Source organism: Gigantopelta aegis, chromosome 8 (assembly GCF_016097555.1).
Source record: "Gigantopelta aegis isolate Gae_Host chromosome 8, Gae_host_genome, whole genome shotgun sequence".
Lineage (NCBI taxonomy): Eukaryota > Metazoa > Mollusca > Gastropoda > Neomphalida > Peltospiridae > Gigantopelta > Gigantopelta aegis.
Window position 1 is genome coordinate 66,691,473 of NC_054706.1, and position 16,815 is coordinate 66,708,287.

The following is a 16,815-nucleotide window of genomic DNA, read 5'->3' on the forward strand; positions in this document are numbered from 1 at the left end:
GAATGTTTAACAAAATTTTAGTATGATCTGAATAAAAGGACCATTAAGACTATGTATTAGAATGGTCCAGAGGGTTGAATTTAGAATTTGGTACCTAAGCAATTTTGAAAGGTTGTTGCTGTAGGCAAAATGCCCACCTAGAACAATTTGGAGCCTGCTCACAGTAATTTTAAACTAGACACTTTTACAATAAATATAAAATTGAAAACCAAAAGTGATACTTTAACCAGCGTCAAAAATTGCCATCCGTGCCACCCTTAAGTTCAAGCTCTGGGGCTGTCACATCAAGTAAGCAATGATATAACATTTCATTTTATAATTGACAATTCTAGTTTGATATATATCAACAACAAAATGTAGGGTTGTCACATCAAGTAAGCAAAGATGTCACATTTCGTTTCATAATTGACGATTCTAACTTGATAAGAAAAATTTAAAATGTATCCATTGTTACATCACTATATCTTTTGATGCATCTTCTAATTTAAATGTGTCAATTCACACATTGAGTAATAAAAAAATAATGATGTAGCTTTAGTAGTATTAATGACAAGCAAAAAGCTTCATGAGATTGTTATCATCATCATCTCAAATATAAGTGGGTTTTTTTTTATGCAGCCAGTAACTTATGGGGGGGGGGGGGGGGGAGGGGAGAGGAGAAACCCACCACCCAAACAGGTATCACTCCCGTCAAAAATGTATATCACCACTCACTTGCCTTAATAACTGGTCACAGCTAGATCCATATATAAACAAACAAACAAACAAGACTAGGTATTGAAACAGAAATTAAACAAAAAAAACCTGAAGCACACTTGACACATTTTATTCTTATTTTTTGTTTAAACACATCAGTAAAATGACAAACCTTGTTAAATGTCTTCTTGGATGGGTGGGACTGCACTATAACGACAGTAGTTGGGTCGAACATTTAACATCACTTACCGCGAGGTTTTTTTTCCTTTTTAAAAATTACGTGCCAGTTACCTAGCTTACCTTTGCCGAAAAACGGAAACAAGTGAACTGAACACAGCAAAGGCTAGGAGATGAAAATGTACAATGAACAGTTAAAAATGGCTAATTTAAACAGTGATGACTTCCCGCCCACTCAGAAACGACCTCCCTGGGACATGTGTTGTGGCCGCATGCCCGGCTGAAATCCCATGTGATAGCCACCCGGTCCTGTCCGTGGGCCCATGGCCATATTCGACATCCCCATCATCGGACCTGTCAAAAATACAAGAAATATTTCATTTAGGACAGGCATACTATTGTCTGTCACATCCCCTACAAACATTTTTATGTATTATTTTAGTTTGGTTTACATAAGAAGAAAGTAAAAGTGTTTTGGAAATAAAAAAATACTATTTTTGTGTGCAATTTAAAAAACAATCAGTTCAGAAATAAATAATTTGTAGTAAATTCCATGGTATGAAAAATAGGCGTTCCCTGTAGGATGGATTATAGATGGTTTTAAATGTTTGACATTTAATAGTCAATGACTAATAAATGAATGTGTTTTAATGGTGTCATTAAACAAAATAGCTTTAACCAAATGGTTTTACTTTTAAACATTTGAAGGCCATGATTTCTTTCCAAATATACAATGATGTGGAAATTTCTAAAATGTCATATAAAACAAATTACTAATTTGAACCCCCCCCCCCCCCCCCCCCCCCAAAAAAAAAACCCAAACCCTTTATTAATAGGACTTAAGTATTTAAAAACTGTCTGTGACAAAAAACAAAACAGAACATTATAGTAATAATGAGAACCTTTTGTAGACGGATGGATGTAGTTTGAAACTGTTTCTAAACACTATTAAAAAAATTGTGTTTTCTTTATATCTTGAAAAAAAAAAAGCTGGGTTAATAAATAAAGGATAATAAATGAGTTATTAGTTATTATAAAATTTATAAAATAAACATATTTATTATCCTCAATACAGCCATAGATGGATAGTGGCATACCTTGAGTCATTGGACCTGGCATCGTCCTTTGTGGAACATGACCTGAAGATTAAAAATGAAATTATTAATTATTATACTGTTAGCTCGTGTGTAAATAAAAACAAAACATAAGATATATGATAAAATGGCATCAATGACAATGATACTTTATGTGCAGTTATCCGTAAAAAGTAGGTCACAATGACCTAGTTATGGTATGCAACATACCACCCTCCCAAGTTGTACTTGTAAGAAAGGTTTAATGATCTTATTTGAATTGATAAGATATGGCTCACACAAGGATTTCCGTAACCTTCTGAGTACTGCAGACGAGATATCTCGCACGACGTCATGTCAGTCGACATACTGCACACTGTATACAGTGCATTCCTCAATTCATATTTCCTGCCGTTTTACACACGACACTCACCGGAAACGGAAATATAATTTAAAAATTTTTTTTTTTTTTTTTTTTTTTTAAATGATGGCTTTTGTTTTTATTTTTTCAATTGAGAATACCTTGAAATTTTGAGTTAAAAAAGTGGATTTCAGCAAGTATTTTCGCTTGACAACAATGGCGGCACGTCGCGGTCATTTTCAGGGATCGACAGCTAATTTGATAATAAATTTGATCGTTTTACCCACAACGAAAATTACCAAATATTGCAATATGAATCGTAGTTTGGGTCTAAAAAAAAAATTCTGGTCAGGAAACCATTGTTATCGGGAATAATGGACATAAATACTGGACAGCTGGCCACAAATGCCCGTAAGTAAACACAACTTTTTAGATTTTTTGCCTAATTTTAATCACTGTTAGCTGATCTAAAAATAATAAAAATTACAAAACAAACACGAAAATAATACTTACCGATTCATATATGAACTTTATTTCATGTATTTATAAAACATTTAAGTGAATATATGTGAGTAAAAATTATAAACTTGTACCCACTCAATGTGGTTTTTGTTAAAAATTAATCCAGTAGTCTAAAGGTTAAATGTGCAGAAATTAGTGAAATGTGGGTGGTGGGGATCTAGTTATGGTATGCAACACATTGTCATTCCATGTTGTACTTGCATGGAAGATTTGATGATCCTGTATGAATTGATAAGATACGCTCTGGAAACGAAAACTTTTTGGATAGACATACGGACAATGCCATATGACCCATCAAAGACAGCGTATAAAAATATGTAACTTTATTGTTAATCTATTTAAGAATCACAAAAATAAAATTAAAAATCCCAAGAACAAGAACAAAAAAAAAAAAGTACCTGCAGTCATTCCGAAATTTTTCTTGTATTTGGGTAACTGTGCACGCCTTTCTTCCTGTGAAAGAGAATATTAGAAAAATATAATAAATTTAGTTTTATTTTAAATAATATGCATTATGCATTAAACAATGAAACGTGAGTTAGCGCTAAAGTTACGAATCACCCTTTGTCTTCAAGTAAGACCCCCAAAAAAGGAACACAGCATTTAGAACCTGTATGTGATTGTTCAAGTGTACACCAGCACGTTTTCAATATTTTTGTTTTGTTTTAAACATGCTTTGAAAAAGATTTTTTTTTTTTAAAGCAATTTTATGTCAGATGTCAGGAATTAATGTGCTTATGTACTTTTGTGGGGTATGTCTGTTAATACTGAATTTCATATACACCAAATCTTACATCTACAATGATTGCTATCGTCTGTTCCGACAGACTTTATCTATAACTTCATACAAATTTATTAATGGTGACCAAATGCTCATTCAATCTTTCAAAGAGCCTCAAAAAGATGTAAATTAAACATTACATGTGATATCCTGTCTTTAATTAACAAGCATTCAGAGAGTACTGCTAAAGCAATACATGTTCCCTAACGGGCCAAACAAATATTCGTATCTCTTAAGTTAAAAGAAAAAATAAGTAAATCATGATAAAGTTGTACAAAAAATTTCTGCTCAATATCTTGAAGCATTGTAAAAAAAAAAAAAAGTCTAAAAAACTAATTTTCGAATCTCCTAAGTTCAAAAACCATAACTATCAAAAGTAAGAACAGTACATGATAAAGCTATATATAAAATTTCAGCTCAATAAATTGAGGCATTTTGAACAAAAATGTCTGGAAAACTATGTGAGACAAACGGACATGAAATCTTTAGTCCCCTCTGGTTGGACCAGTAGGGGACTAATAATAACTAACTGCACAAATTTGTGAGATATTAAAAAGACAAACATTTCAAGACCTAACAGGACAATAACTACTGTCAGAGATATCAAATTCCAATGATAACATAAACGTGCACAGAAAAGCAATTAAATATCATCAAACAAAAAACAATTCAGGTTACTATTTTGAATATATAGAAATCTGAAGAGAGGTTTTATGTCATTAACCAAAAATTATTATTAATTTTAATTTTTAATTTTTTGACACGCTGTAGCCTGAATGAAGAAACGATTACAGAAAAAGAAACTATTGATTACGAAAAAAATAAAAAGTCGGTCTGGATTACTTCCGCTCAAAATGTCGCCTTCAGTATTCACTTTCTGATGGGCAAAAAGAAGATAACTGACCTGTATAAATAGCACCAGAATGACCAGAGAATCGTTATGAACACGCGGTTCACTTACCAAGGAGATGTCCTCATCAGGGTGCATTAACCTAGAGGTCAAACCTGAGCTAGACTCTGGTTTTTTAATCATGGGCGCGCCAGTGATCGTGGCGTTCGACATGTTGTTGTTTGCCGTGGACACCGCTGCGGCCGCTGGGAATGTGGGTTTCACCTGGCTCACAGACATCACAGGCTTGAAGTCGAGGCCGGAACTCGCTGTGCTCATGGGTTGAGACTATAAAGAAGAGGAAGGAAATGTTTTATTTAACGACACATTCAATACATTTTATTTACAATTATATGGTAATGAATATATGGTTAAGGACCACACAGATATTGAGAGAGGAAACCTGCTGTCGCCACTTTATGGGCTACTCTTTTCGATTAGCAGAAAAGGATCTTTTATATACACCATCCCACAGACAGTATAGTACATACCACGGCCTTTGATATACCAGTTGTGGAGCACTGGCTGGAACATAAAGAGGAATGTCTGGTCAGCATACTGTTTTGTCAGTGGCCATGGTATAAACACAGGGCATAAAATTTGGCACGAACGATTTTGTCGTTCATCTATCGGTTATGCAAAACCAATATCGACATGAACGACGGATCGTTCGTGCAAAAACTATAATCGCTCATCAGAAAATGTAAACTGACGTGTTTTGGCTAATATAACTATTTTTGGAATAAAACAATAAGAGAAAGGGCCTAGCATTGCAGGTGTGAAAAAAAAAAAACCAATGTATCCATTTGAACTCGACATTGCGGTCAATTACAAAGTCGGCACTGTCATTAGAAGTGTCAGTAACATTTAGTAACATAGTTGCACGTTCACTTTGATCATTTCGCTGTGTGTGGAAACCAATACACGGTTTGGAAATTAAAGTGGTTTATGAGTATTTATTAAACGTGACATCACCTTAGCCCGGCATTTAGTACCCTTGCTAAATCAATTTATTAAAACATACACAGCAAAGAAAATAGTACGTTTAATAAGGGACTTTAAAATAACGAAGTGAAAATTAGAACATGAGTTGCAGCATCGATTGGACTGATCAAGGATTCGCAGAACTTCGGGTCTTTCCGTTCAGACCCGGAAGCTCAAAGCTTCTGGGAAATCCCCGTTTTGTTCAGACTATTGTTTGGTGCCAACAAGTACTCCCCTGTAACAGAACCAATGGGGTAGTGTACTGAAATGTAAATGGCAGCTTTCAAGTTAGTCCCAGCATACCAAATAATAATAATTTAGTATTTATGATAAGAATTTGGAGAAAAGCTACGAAAATCGCCCATCTTAGATTCTCATTTGATTACCATTGCCAGTTAACCTTTTCATTTGTATCTGAACCACTGGAGAAAATAGTTTGTGCAAACACTAAAACCACACGAATGACATATCGTTTGTCTGAAAAAAAAATCAAATTTTATGTCCTGTAAACCTATTTTAATTGTGACATGATCCAGTGTTTAAAAATACACACAAAAAAACCCTCAAAGTTTCCCACATATACACTACTTCTTCCAAATAGCAACAACGTAAGATTTTCTACAACACAAAAACCACTCTAAACTGGACACCCACTGTTTGCAATTGGCAAACTTAGCGAGTGCCAAAGCTTGGTTAGATAGATATAAACAGGAAGTGTGAGGGGTACTGTTTTAAACATGTCCCAAGCCATGTTTCATTTGAAGAATGGATAAAAATTATATTGTCTGAAAATACATATATTCATTACTCCGCTGGAGTTGTCATAATGAGGTGGTGCTTCAGGTCCGAGACAAAAACATTAAAATTAACTGTCTTTGTCAAGACAATGAAGCAACATTTTAAAAATGTTTAATATTTTATTATCTCTGTGAGTCTGCTGAAAAAAACCTTACCTGAATTGCTGCCGGAAAAAGCGGTTTTTGTGGCCCCATGTTGCCAACTGGCATCCGGGGAGGCATTCCCATTGGTCCAGGGCCTCTCATGGGACCTCCCATTTGAGGTGGCATGGCTGGCGGCATTCTATCAAATAATGTGTTACATTATTAAAACCGAAATACAGTTAACATATTTCATATAAATTAACATCAGTGTTAAATTTCATTTTATCAAATGTGTTATATCATTTTTTTTTTTAAATAGTTGAAATATATCATCAGTCTTGTTTTAAGAATTAAACAAATAACAAATTGCAAAAGCAATAATTAAAAAAATAAAATTAACAAACAAGACTAACATCCTTTTCTTTTGGCAGGAATTGCACATTTAATTCCTGTAAAAAAATATTTCATACAAGACCATTCCAAATTGTTTGTATAACTTAAAACTTACCCCATCTGTCCCATGTTTTCTGGAAAATAAAAGGGAAAAGAAACATTTATCATTCATATGTTATAAAATATAGAATGACAAAACAATTATATGATAAATTTGAAGCTCCATGGACACATTAATTTTGGAAATGTCTTACATGTCTATAAAATTCACAAAGAGGAAAGATACTCTGATTGAGTACAGCATAAGAACCACAACTATTGCCGTTTTTAAAAGAAAAGTATTTATTTAACATTAACATAAAATTCATGTCAATGAAAATAAATAAAGTGGATTTTCCTGTTAAAGATCAGAGAAGGGCTTCTAGAATACGGTAGCCCGACGCTTGTGGCGAGTGTTTTTGATGATAGGGCTAGTGAAAAGTTTATTCTACCAAGTCCGAAAGGGATTATAAAACAAAAACAAAAACCCAAAAACCCTCAAAAACATCCCCAATGTCCAGCAAAAATGTCACCACTTTTGTTCACCTATTTCAAATCAAAATATAACGCAAGTACCGGTGAGGTACATGATACGCCCGTCAGGAGTTTGATGGAAAACCATAGTTAATGGTATTTACACTTGTAAATAAATATAATACAAACTGCATGTTAACTATTATTAATAGTGATTATAAAGTACTCTGGACATATTTAGGTGTTTTTTTCCCCCTTTCTAGTATCTTTGGTACAAATTTACAATACATACAGGTAGGGCTAGTAGATTTTTAACCATGGCTAGTGGATTTTGAAAATCACTGATCCCATGGCTAATGGATTTCTACAAGCTCTGTCAGAGTAAATATTACTTCATTATTAATGTAAGTGTTATTAGTTTTTCCTCATATTGATATTACAACTCATTTCCTCTTGAAGACCATTTTAAAACTGATGTTAAAAAAAGAAGAAGTTTTAAATCTATCACATTACATTAATCAATGCAGCAAATAACTGCAATACTCACGCATAGGGGGTACTTGCCCCATTTGGCCCATAGGGCCCATTCCCCCAACAGGCCGCATAGGTCCCATTGGTCCTGGTGGGACCGGGGGCATCACTGGAGGAACAAATGGCATGCTTGGGCCAGGAATAAACTGCTGACTCGGCAATGGCGTGTCATCGTCTGAATCCTTGCCTTCGCCACCACCACCTGAAATACATTATTAATTCATTGTCAAAAACAAAAAGAAGATGTTAACAAGTAAAGAAATTAATGTCACCTAAGCTAAAGTTTGTTTTGTTTACTAACACCACTAGAGCACATTGATTTATTAATCAACTGCTATTGGATGTCAAATAGATGATAATTTTTATTAAATGAAGTCTTAGACGAAACCCCCTATATTTTTCAATTAACAGTGGTACTTTCCCAGACAGGACAGCACCATTAATATACCAGTTGTGGAACACTACAGTAGTGTCGGAAGTAGAATAAAACTGATTTTCGTCGATTTTGTCTTTCAAATTAAATTGACAAATAAATATTTTGTAAATATCTATTTAATGATACTCCACCTAATTTAGCATTTACTTGTTTTGGCTCTCATTGATGTACAAGGTGGTGTTTACTCTTGAAATTAAAAGAAAGATGTCAGTAAACGGGTGATTTGTGCTCTTTATTGGAACAGATTATAAAAAGAAAAATGATCGACGTTTTAATTTCATTGCTGTTGCAGTATGTGAGGGACTGTCTCTGATGACAGTTTACCCCTATCCCTCTCCAAAACTAAATATTTGTAGACATTTCTAAGTAACTTTTGAGCAAAACTGTCAAGAACCATTCTGAGTGTGTGATCTATTATACCGCTATTAAAGGTGCTATGTACATGTATTAAATGTGTTATCTCCAGGTTGCATAATCACAGCTATTGCAAATATTTTTTTTTAATTAAATTTTGCTTTAAAATTTAAAGACTACACCTTCAACTATATGCCCACAAATGATTCTAACAATATAATTTTATCTACTTGTAGAAAATACATTTTTACTGGAGAATCTTTATCACAAACAAATGCTCAGATACAACTATGAATATGATATAGCACCTTTAAGTGGTTGCAAGATTGTGTAAATTTCTAATGTACTTATTGAATTTATATTCAATAAATATGCTGATCATAATTAATAATTTATGCTGCAATTCAAAATACTCAGTTAACTTGCAGTTTTAAATTAAAAGATTGTTTAAGGGTAAATGAAATTGACACTTGTCAATCAAAATTAGTTATAGTCTATTCCAATAAAGTACACAAATCACCTGTTCACCGACATTTTTCTTTTAATTTCAAGAGTAAACACCACCTTGTACATCAATGAAAACCCAAACAAGTAAATTAGGTAGAGTATCATTAAATAGATATTTACAAAATATTTACTTGTCAGTTTAATATGAAAGACATAATCGACGAAAATCAGTTTTATTCTATTTCCGACACTACTTTAGTACTGATGTGAAACAAGTGGCCTATGGGCCTAAACAGTCACCTGAGTAAATTATTGATACCACCTGTCAGAATCATGGGAGTCCATAATAGGGGTCAGAATAACCAAATTCATACCTTACTTTCTCCATAGATCAAGGAAGCTACTCACCAAATTTAGTTGAAAATGGTGTAGTAATTGTGAAGAAATTGCAGTTTAAATGCATTTCTGACAATATACAAACAGGGAATCCAACATTAATGAAATTCACAACTTTGATAAACCATCTTTAGAATGACCTTTACACACACACACACACACACACACACACACACACACACACACACACACACACCACATCAAATGCCAAAACAAGCACTCCGTTTCATAATTCTCAGTGCCTGACAAATATACTCACCTCCTGGCCTCCCCGCTCGCATCTTCTCATGTTCCTTTGCATCTTGTTCGGGGATGCCCTCCATACCATATATTTCAATTTCAATGTTATATCGACCTGGTAAAGAATTTGGAACCTTGTCTACCTTTTCTTTGTGTACCTAGAAGAAAAAAACTTAGTATAGAGGTTTATATTTATTTTTAAAAATAAAAATAATAATAATAATTTTTTTAAATGCCCTGACCATTTGAAATTTTATTTGGGACCACAAATACACTGCATCTAGTCAGAATAAATGAATGCTGCACTTTCCTTGCCAACAGTAGTCACCATCCATTCAAAATTCAAGCTTCATTACTGTAATCAGAGTTCCTGCCAGAAATAAATGTTGGGGTATGGTGCTATGAAACTGAATATAAAAATATTACAATGTGTGTGCTGAATGCAACCACAGTCAACAGTATGGGGACCTCCCCCAGAAAGAAAATGGGTTAGGTATAGGGTTAAGTTTAAGAAAATCATACAGTAATGATAAGAGTAATTAATTCTGTCAAAATCTGCAACACATTTGGTTATGGTGGCTTGGTGCCATACCTGTTTTACCCACTGGCAGAAACTATGTTACTCAATAAAAAAAATTAATATTAAGGTGGCACTTTTTTACTTCACAATTACCACAGCTGATGAAACTTGCTTATTTAAACCAACACAAATCAAACAACAAATGGAAGTGTGGTTACAAGTGTAACTATATACAGCCCTTAAAATTCAGACAATTTTACAACGGCACTACAGCTGCAATTTTAAAGAAAAGATGAATGCTGTCAAAATTATTCAAATTATATGATCCACTGCAGTAATAATACGCTATAATATGACATCTCAAAAACAAAAAAGCAGCTCTATATAACAGAAAGTTAACTCATTAATGGAGTTTTATTGAACATAAAGATTCGACTAACATATCAAATGTTTATACCTGTAGTGTTACCTGTAGTTAGAACTTGTCAACCCCATCTACAATAGGATAAAGCACATGTACATCGCTTTTAAGAGTGACCAACACTGGTGTATAAGAGTTTGACAATAACCAGTGTCAAGCTGTCTCCACTTTGAAATATTCATGTAAAATAGTTAGTTTTTTTAAAACCTGTTGATCACCGGCATTGCATTTCTTTATCACAGCAGTTCATGTCACCCATTTTCCCACCTGGGCAGCTTCTATATTGGAATAAGCCAATTTATATTAAATGGAAAAAAATTGAGCCACATTCGATAATAAATGTTTTTATCTGGCATCTGTAATTGAACAGAGTTCAGAGTAAAATGCCAAAGACTTTTCATAACTCTCAGATTTGCAACTGCATTAAAAAATGTCGTCGCAAATCAATTTTGCAATAGCTTTTGCGATAGCAAATTTCAAGGGCTGTATATATATATATATATATATATATATATATATATATATATATATATGTATATTGTCGTTTAGAATGCTGCTGCTAAACTCACCTGCATACAGTGGATTGAAAGACCAGGGCCTGTGTAGAGCTTCTTGTGACATATATGACATTTAAAATGTTTCGCCTTTTGGTGCTGTATGAGAATCTTTTCATCATCAAATTCACGATTACAATACCTAAGATCTGTGTTAAGGAAAAAACTATCATATATATATATTCAGGGGTGCAGAAAGCCCGCTCGCCAAATGCGACTAAAAACCCCAAGTTAAACATGTAAACACCAGTCAATGTGCAATCTCTCTTTTTGTAACAGACTAATTTTATTATTTTTATTTTTTTTTGGAAAGAATTCAACCCGTACCCCTCTATCACAAGCACTTTAGTTTTAGATCCCTACTATATAAAAGATACTATATAGTATATATATAGTATATATCGAAATTTTTGGTATATGTAAATACACGTTAGCATAGTACGCCCTATTATCGCGGGGCTTATTGGAAAATGGGATTCTGAATAAAAACATTTATCTAACATAACAATTTTTTTGTGCTGTTTTGTTATTCATCCTTTCATACATACAGTAAAATAAAAAGATTCCCACCCAAGTTATCGATTTCCAGTTAGAAACACGTACCAGTTTTGATGCAGTGACGTACATACACAAAGGGAAGGAACTCTCAGTTACTGCAGGTGTTATGATAGTTTAGTATGGAGGCCCGTTATGGACAAAATATTACCTTAATATCGAGTGCAAACATCAAGCAAGTCCTGGTGTGACTCACCAGAATTTGTCTTTTTAATGTCCTGTTATTAAGGTTAAAGGTACCTAAAACCAATAACTTCAAAATTCTTGTTACAAATAATCTGAACACAAATCCTGGAATGCAAGACATTTTAAACTGGAACATATCATACACTTCAATATACAGAACAGTAACACTGTAGACATTTGCTGAGTATATTCTGCATGCAGTGAGAAGGCACAGACACGTGCTGTTTCTCTACAACCTTGGTATCACTGGAGAATATAAAATATTTCTAGTGATCACCTTTATCACATTGTACCCACTTGACACTCACAAGGTTTACACATTCTGTGTGTGCTGGTAGAGAAACTGTTTACAAACTATACAGCATTTCAATTCCTCTATATCAGACCTTTCACTTTCCTCATGGGAAATGGAATTACTTTCAATGAGGTGGATGGTCCAGGCTTGAGTGATGAAGGTAAGTTTTTGTGTTCTTTCCAAATATCATCTTTTCAGTGCTTTGTTTATTTTAATTTAATTTATTTATTTTTAAAATATGATCAGTACCCCTTATTATTTATATCTGTGTTCAGTTTATAATTTTTACAAATAATATGTTTAAAGTAACAAATATGTTGACGATCTTGCTCATTCTCTACGTGATTCAGTCAACCAACAATGTGTGACGTCACAGATTTGTGTTAATATTATGTGGCCTTTATGGGCCTCCATACAAGCCGTAACACGCAGGGGTTAAAAAATCCCATCGCCCAACACCCGTGCCAAGTGGAATTTTCATGCCGGGCAAGTAATTATGTTAACTGTATATGCCCGATGACAAGTGACTAATGTAACACCTAAAACCTTTCTAAAATTTTGTTACAAATCTCGGTAAATCCTTTGGAAAGAGTTCCGATCATGCGAGCATTTACATAGCTCTAAGGAAAACTAACCCTCAATGCTGGAACGATCTGAACTCTCTCTTGCCAATGTGTTGACATACCAAAACGGAAAACAATGTGTTGAAAAGTTTGATAACAACTTTTTAGTTATTCGTCCACTGGACAATTCGTCCACTGAAAATTCGTCCACTACACAAAATCAGTTCCGGACGATTCGTCCACTGGGTTTTTATTTCCCTAGTACATTTCGTCCACGGCCTAAATAATGTGTACTACATGTACATGGGGGCTAAATAAATTATTAGATATATTTTACCCCTTATTTTTTTTGCTGTGTCATAAATTTACAAAGGTGAAAATAAATGATATTGCATTAGATTACACTTGGTAGATGTTTTTGTAACAATGCTCTGCAGACATAATTCTTTGGTGTTTCCATTTATTCGGTTATTGTTTGTTTCTATAATGTACGCCTTTCACACTACATGTCGTAGGATGTTTTTAGTACAATATGCCCAGTAAAGATAATCTTTAGCCCTTCCCTTTCAACTTGTTTGGTTTCTGTTTGCTTTACCAATTAAGTGTACAGGTGTACTCTATTGTGATATCGTGAAGTAATTAGCAATGCAGGATCATTACTGCTTAAGCTTGTTTCACCAAGTTGGATCCAGTAGCGTCTAAAACAACACGCCTTATTTCAAAGCAGCACCGCTAACTACCTGTATGGACAGAATGAATGAATGAATGTTTAACGACACCCCAGCACGAAAAATACATCGGCTATTGGGTGTCAAACTATGGTAATGCAAACAAATACGGTGATGACCAACATCAATATAAAAATTCAAGATTTAAATAAAAACACTGTAAAGAATTGTGCAAAAATAAAATATCACAGATACTGAGATAGATACTGACTTACTCAAAATTTCAATTTGTGTTGTATTGGCCATTCTCAAAGAGAATGTTACACCCCTGCACCACAGTGAAGTTACAGCACGCTCAGGGGTGTATGGACGGATGCAACGGCTGAAGCATAGGACCCGGCAGGGAGAATTCTTTGCCATTTGGAGACGCTACACCAATGACGAAATTACTGCCAAAGAATTGATTCGTGCTATTACGAGATTATCCATTCATTAGTCGGCTGACTGTTGGACGTTTCTCTTCCAGTGATATTTGAATGGACAATCTCCTACAGTGATTTGTGCAGTTAACAACGACGAAATGCCATTCATCGATTCTACACTGATTTAATTGACCAAAAACATTCGCTTGTGCATTTCTACTATTGTCAAATATGTTAACTTTTGAATGACATTTGTTGTTTTGTTGAATTGTTTTGTAATGTACATTTAATTAAATTGGAATAGAAGACAAGTTTTAATTTTATTTTGAGGTTATTAGGCATATGGGGATAACGTGACGAGGGAGGGTACAGTGGATAGAATTTACGCCATTGAAGGAGAACATGACGGGAGGGGGGCGGGGGGTAATAAAGTCTTCCGACGCGGAGGCTTGCATTACCTATTTACCACATCGTGTACGAGCGAGTGGACGAATCGTCCGTGGACGAATCATCCGTGGACGAATCATCCGCATGATAATAAATACAAACAGTTAATAAAAACTGGATAGTTACATAGTAATGTTGAATTCTAACTCTATTTTACTTTTTTGGTTATAGTACACCACAAAATAATGTTAAGAAAAGATTACAATGTCAAAGAAATAACTATTAATATGTTTGAAAAAAATGCAGTCGAGTGGACGAATCGTCCGGTTGACGAATTGTCCAGTGGACGAACCGTCTGGAAAGCGCTATGCAACCGAATTGGTTTTGTTTGTCCGATTTTCGCTGGAGCCGTTTTAGTACGGTTATGTTTTCACTATAATCTCATAAATGATTACTTCAAAGGATACCAACACCATGGCTTGCTCTGTTTCTTCTTTTTCCTTCCCATTGTTTGATGTGACTAAACAAACTGAAATAATTTTACCAAATTTCCAATACGTAAAAAAAAAATGGCGCACTTCCTGGCGTTCTTATTTCTTTCTTTTTTAACTTCCCCCATTTGTTATCGCGACCTACAGCGAACTGTTTAACAACACATTAATAGCATATAATATTGTAGTTAGTACTACATAGAACAACAGGATTTTCTAAATAGTGTTTTTGTTGCAATGCGACATGAAAGGACATGGTTCATTCCTAACTTGTGTCAAAACATCTTACTATGCGGTGCGGACAAGGACATGCTTTTTGTGTATCCATTTAAATGTGGTTACCAGTAGGCCTACAATTTTGTACCCACTTTTATGTTTTCAGACACCTTTTCCTATCAAATGGATACAGTACCGTAATAGTAACCGCATAAATGTTTTCGGACACGTTTTTCTATCGAGGGTGGGACGTAGCCCAGTGACTCAGGGGCCAGTGGTAAAGCGCCGCTCGCTTAATGCGCGGTCGGTCTAGGATCGATCCTCATCGGTGGGCCCATTGGGGTTATTTCTCGTTCATGCCAGTGCACCATGACACATTTTATTTACGGTTATATGGCGTCGGACATATGGTTATGGACCATACATATATTGAGAGAGGAAACCCGCTGTCGCCACTTCATGGGCTACTTTTTTCGATAAGCAGCAAGGGATCTTTTATATGCACCATCCCACAGACAGGGTAGCACATACCACGACCTTTGATATACCAGTTCTTGCCTAAAGTGCTTGCGTCGCAGGATCGAACCACCCTGGTGGATCTATTCAACTGATTGGTCTTTTCCTCGTTCCAACCAGTGCACCACAACTGGTCAAAGGCCATATGGTATGTGCTGTCATGTCTGTGGGAAAGTGCATACAAATGATCCCTTGCTACGTACTAATCGAAAAATGTTACCAAATGTTTGACATCCAATAGCCGATGACTGATTAATCAATGTGCTCTAGCGGTGTCGTTAAACAAAACAAACGTTAACTTTTGTTTGACGTAAGAAGAAAAGTAAAAGTGTTTCGGACCTCCCCCCAAAAACAACAACAACAAAAACCCCACAAAAACCCCCAACACAACAACAACAAACAAAAAGAAAGAAAAACCCCAACAAACAAACAAACAAACAAAACCCACACACAAAAAACCTCCACTATTTTTGTGTCCAATTTAAAAAATAATCGGCTCAGAAATAATTAATTTGTAGTAATTTCCATAGCATGAAAAAAAGGCGTTCTCCGTGGGACGATCTCTAAGAGAGCAAACCCGCTACGTTTCCATTAATAGCATTAATATGCACAGACAGGATAGCACATACCACGACATTTCATATATCAGTCGTGGTGCATTGGCAGGGACGATAAATAGCCCAATGTGCCCATCGACGGGGATCGATCCCAGACCGACCACACACCAAGCAAACGCTTTACCACTGGGCTACGACCCGCCCCTGAGCTCCGAATTTGGACAATACCAGCTTTTTGTAAACAATTTTTAATTAATTATACTTTTTTTCTCTCCTCCCTACTTATTTTAAAGCACGTCGATTTATTAATTATCGGCTGTTGGATGTCAAACATTTAGTAATTCTGACACACAGAGAGGAAACCCGTCACAGTTTTCCATTAGTAACAAGGAATATTTTATATGCACCATCCCACAGACAGGATAGCACATACCACGGCCTTTGTTATACCAGTCGTGGTGTACTAGCTGGAAAGAGAAGTAGCCCAATGGGCCCACCCGTGACCGACGAGGATCGATCCCAGACCGACCTCGTATCAAACGAACGCTTTACCACTGAGCTACGACCCGCCCCTGAGGACTGAATATTGACAATACCAGCTTTTTGTTAAAAAAATAAATACATATTTAATTATAATACAGAAATACTTTTTGTTTCACTCCTAGCTCCCTTATTTTAAGCTAGGAATAGTCTGAATCGGACGGGGCTACAAACAAAAATCAGTTAGTTTTACGTTCACCCTAGATTTTGGCTAGGTCCATATATATGGGTGTAAAATCATATTCCAATG

The 16,815-nt window shown here is 35.1% G+C and overlaps 1 protein-coding gene across 1 annotated transcript; it reads right to left on the bottom strand.

Annotated features, from left to right (window-relative positions):
- Window positions 1–810: 810 nt before the first annotated feature.
- LOC121378852 (BUB3-interacting and GLEBS motif-containing protein ZNF207-like) lies at window positions 811–14,855 on the bottom strand. Its single transcript, XM_041507194.1, has 10 exons — window positions 14,713–14,855; window positions 11,185–11,311; window positions 9,694–9,832; window positions 7,818–8,003; window positions 6,873–6,891; window positions 6,437–6,563; window positions 4,572–4,787; window positions 3,228–3,282; window positions 1,971–2,012; window positions 811–1,227 (listed from the first exon to the last, which is right to left on the bottom strand). The coding sequence occupies exons 1-10, from the start codon at window positions 14,751–14,753 to the stop codon at window positions 1,109–1,111; spliced, it is 1,071 nt and encodes a 356-aa protein (XP_041363128.1). The 5' UTR covers window positions 14,754–14,855; the 3' UTR covers window positions 811–1,108.
- Between the last annotated feature and the right edge of the window lie 1,960 nt (window positions 14,856–16,815).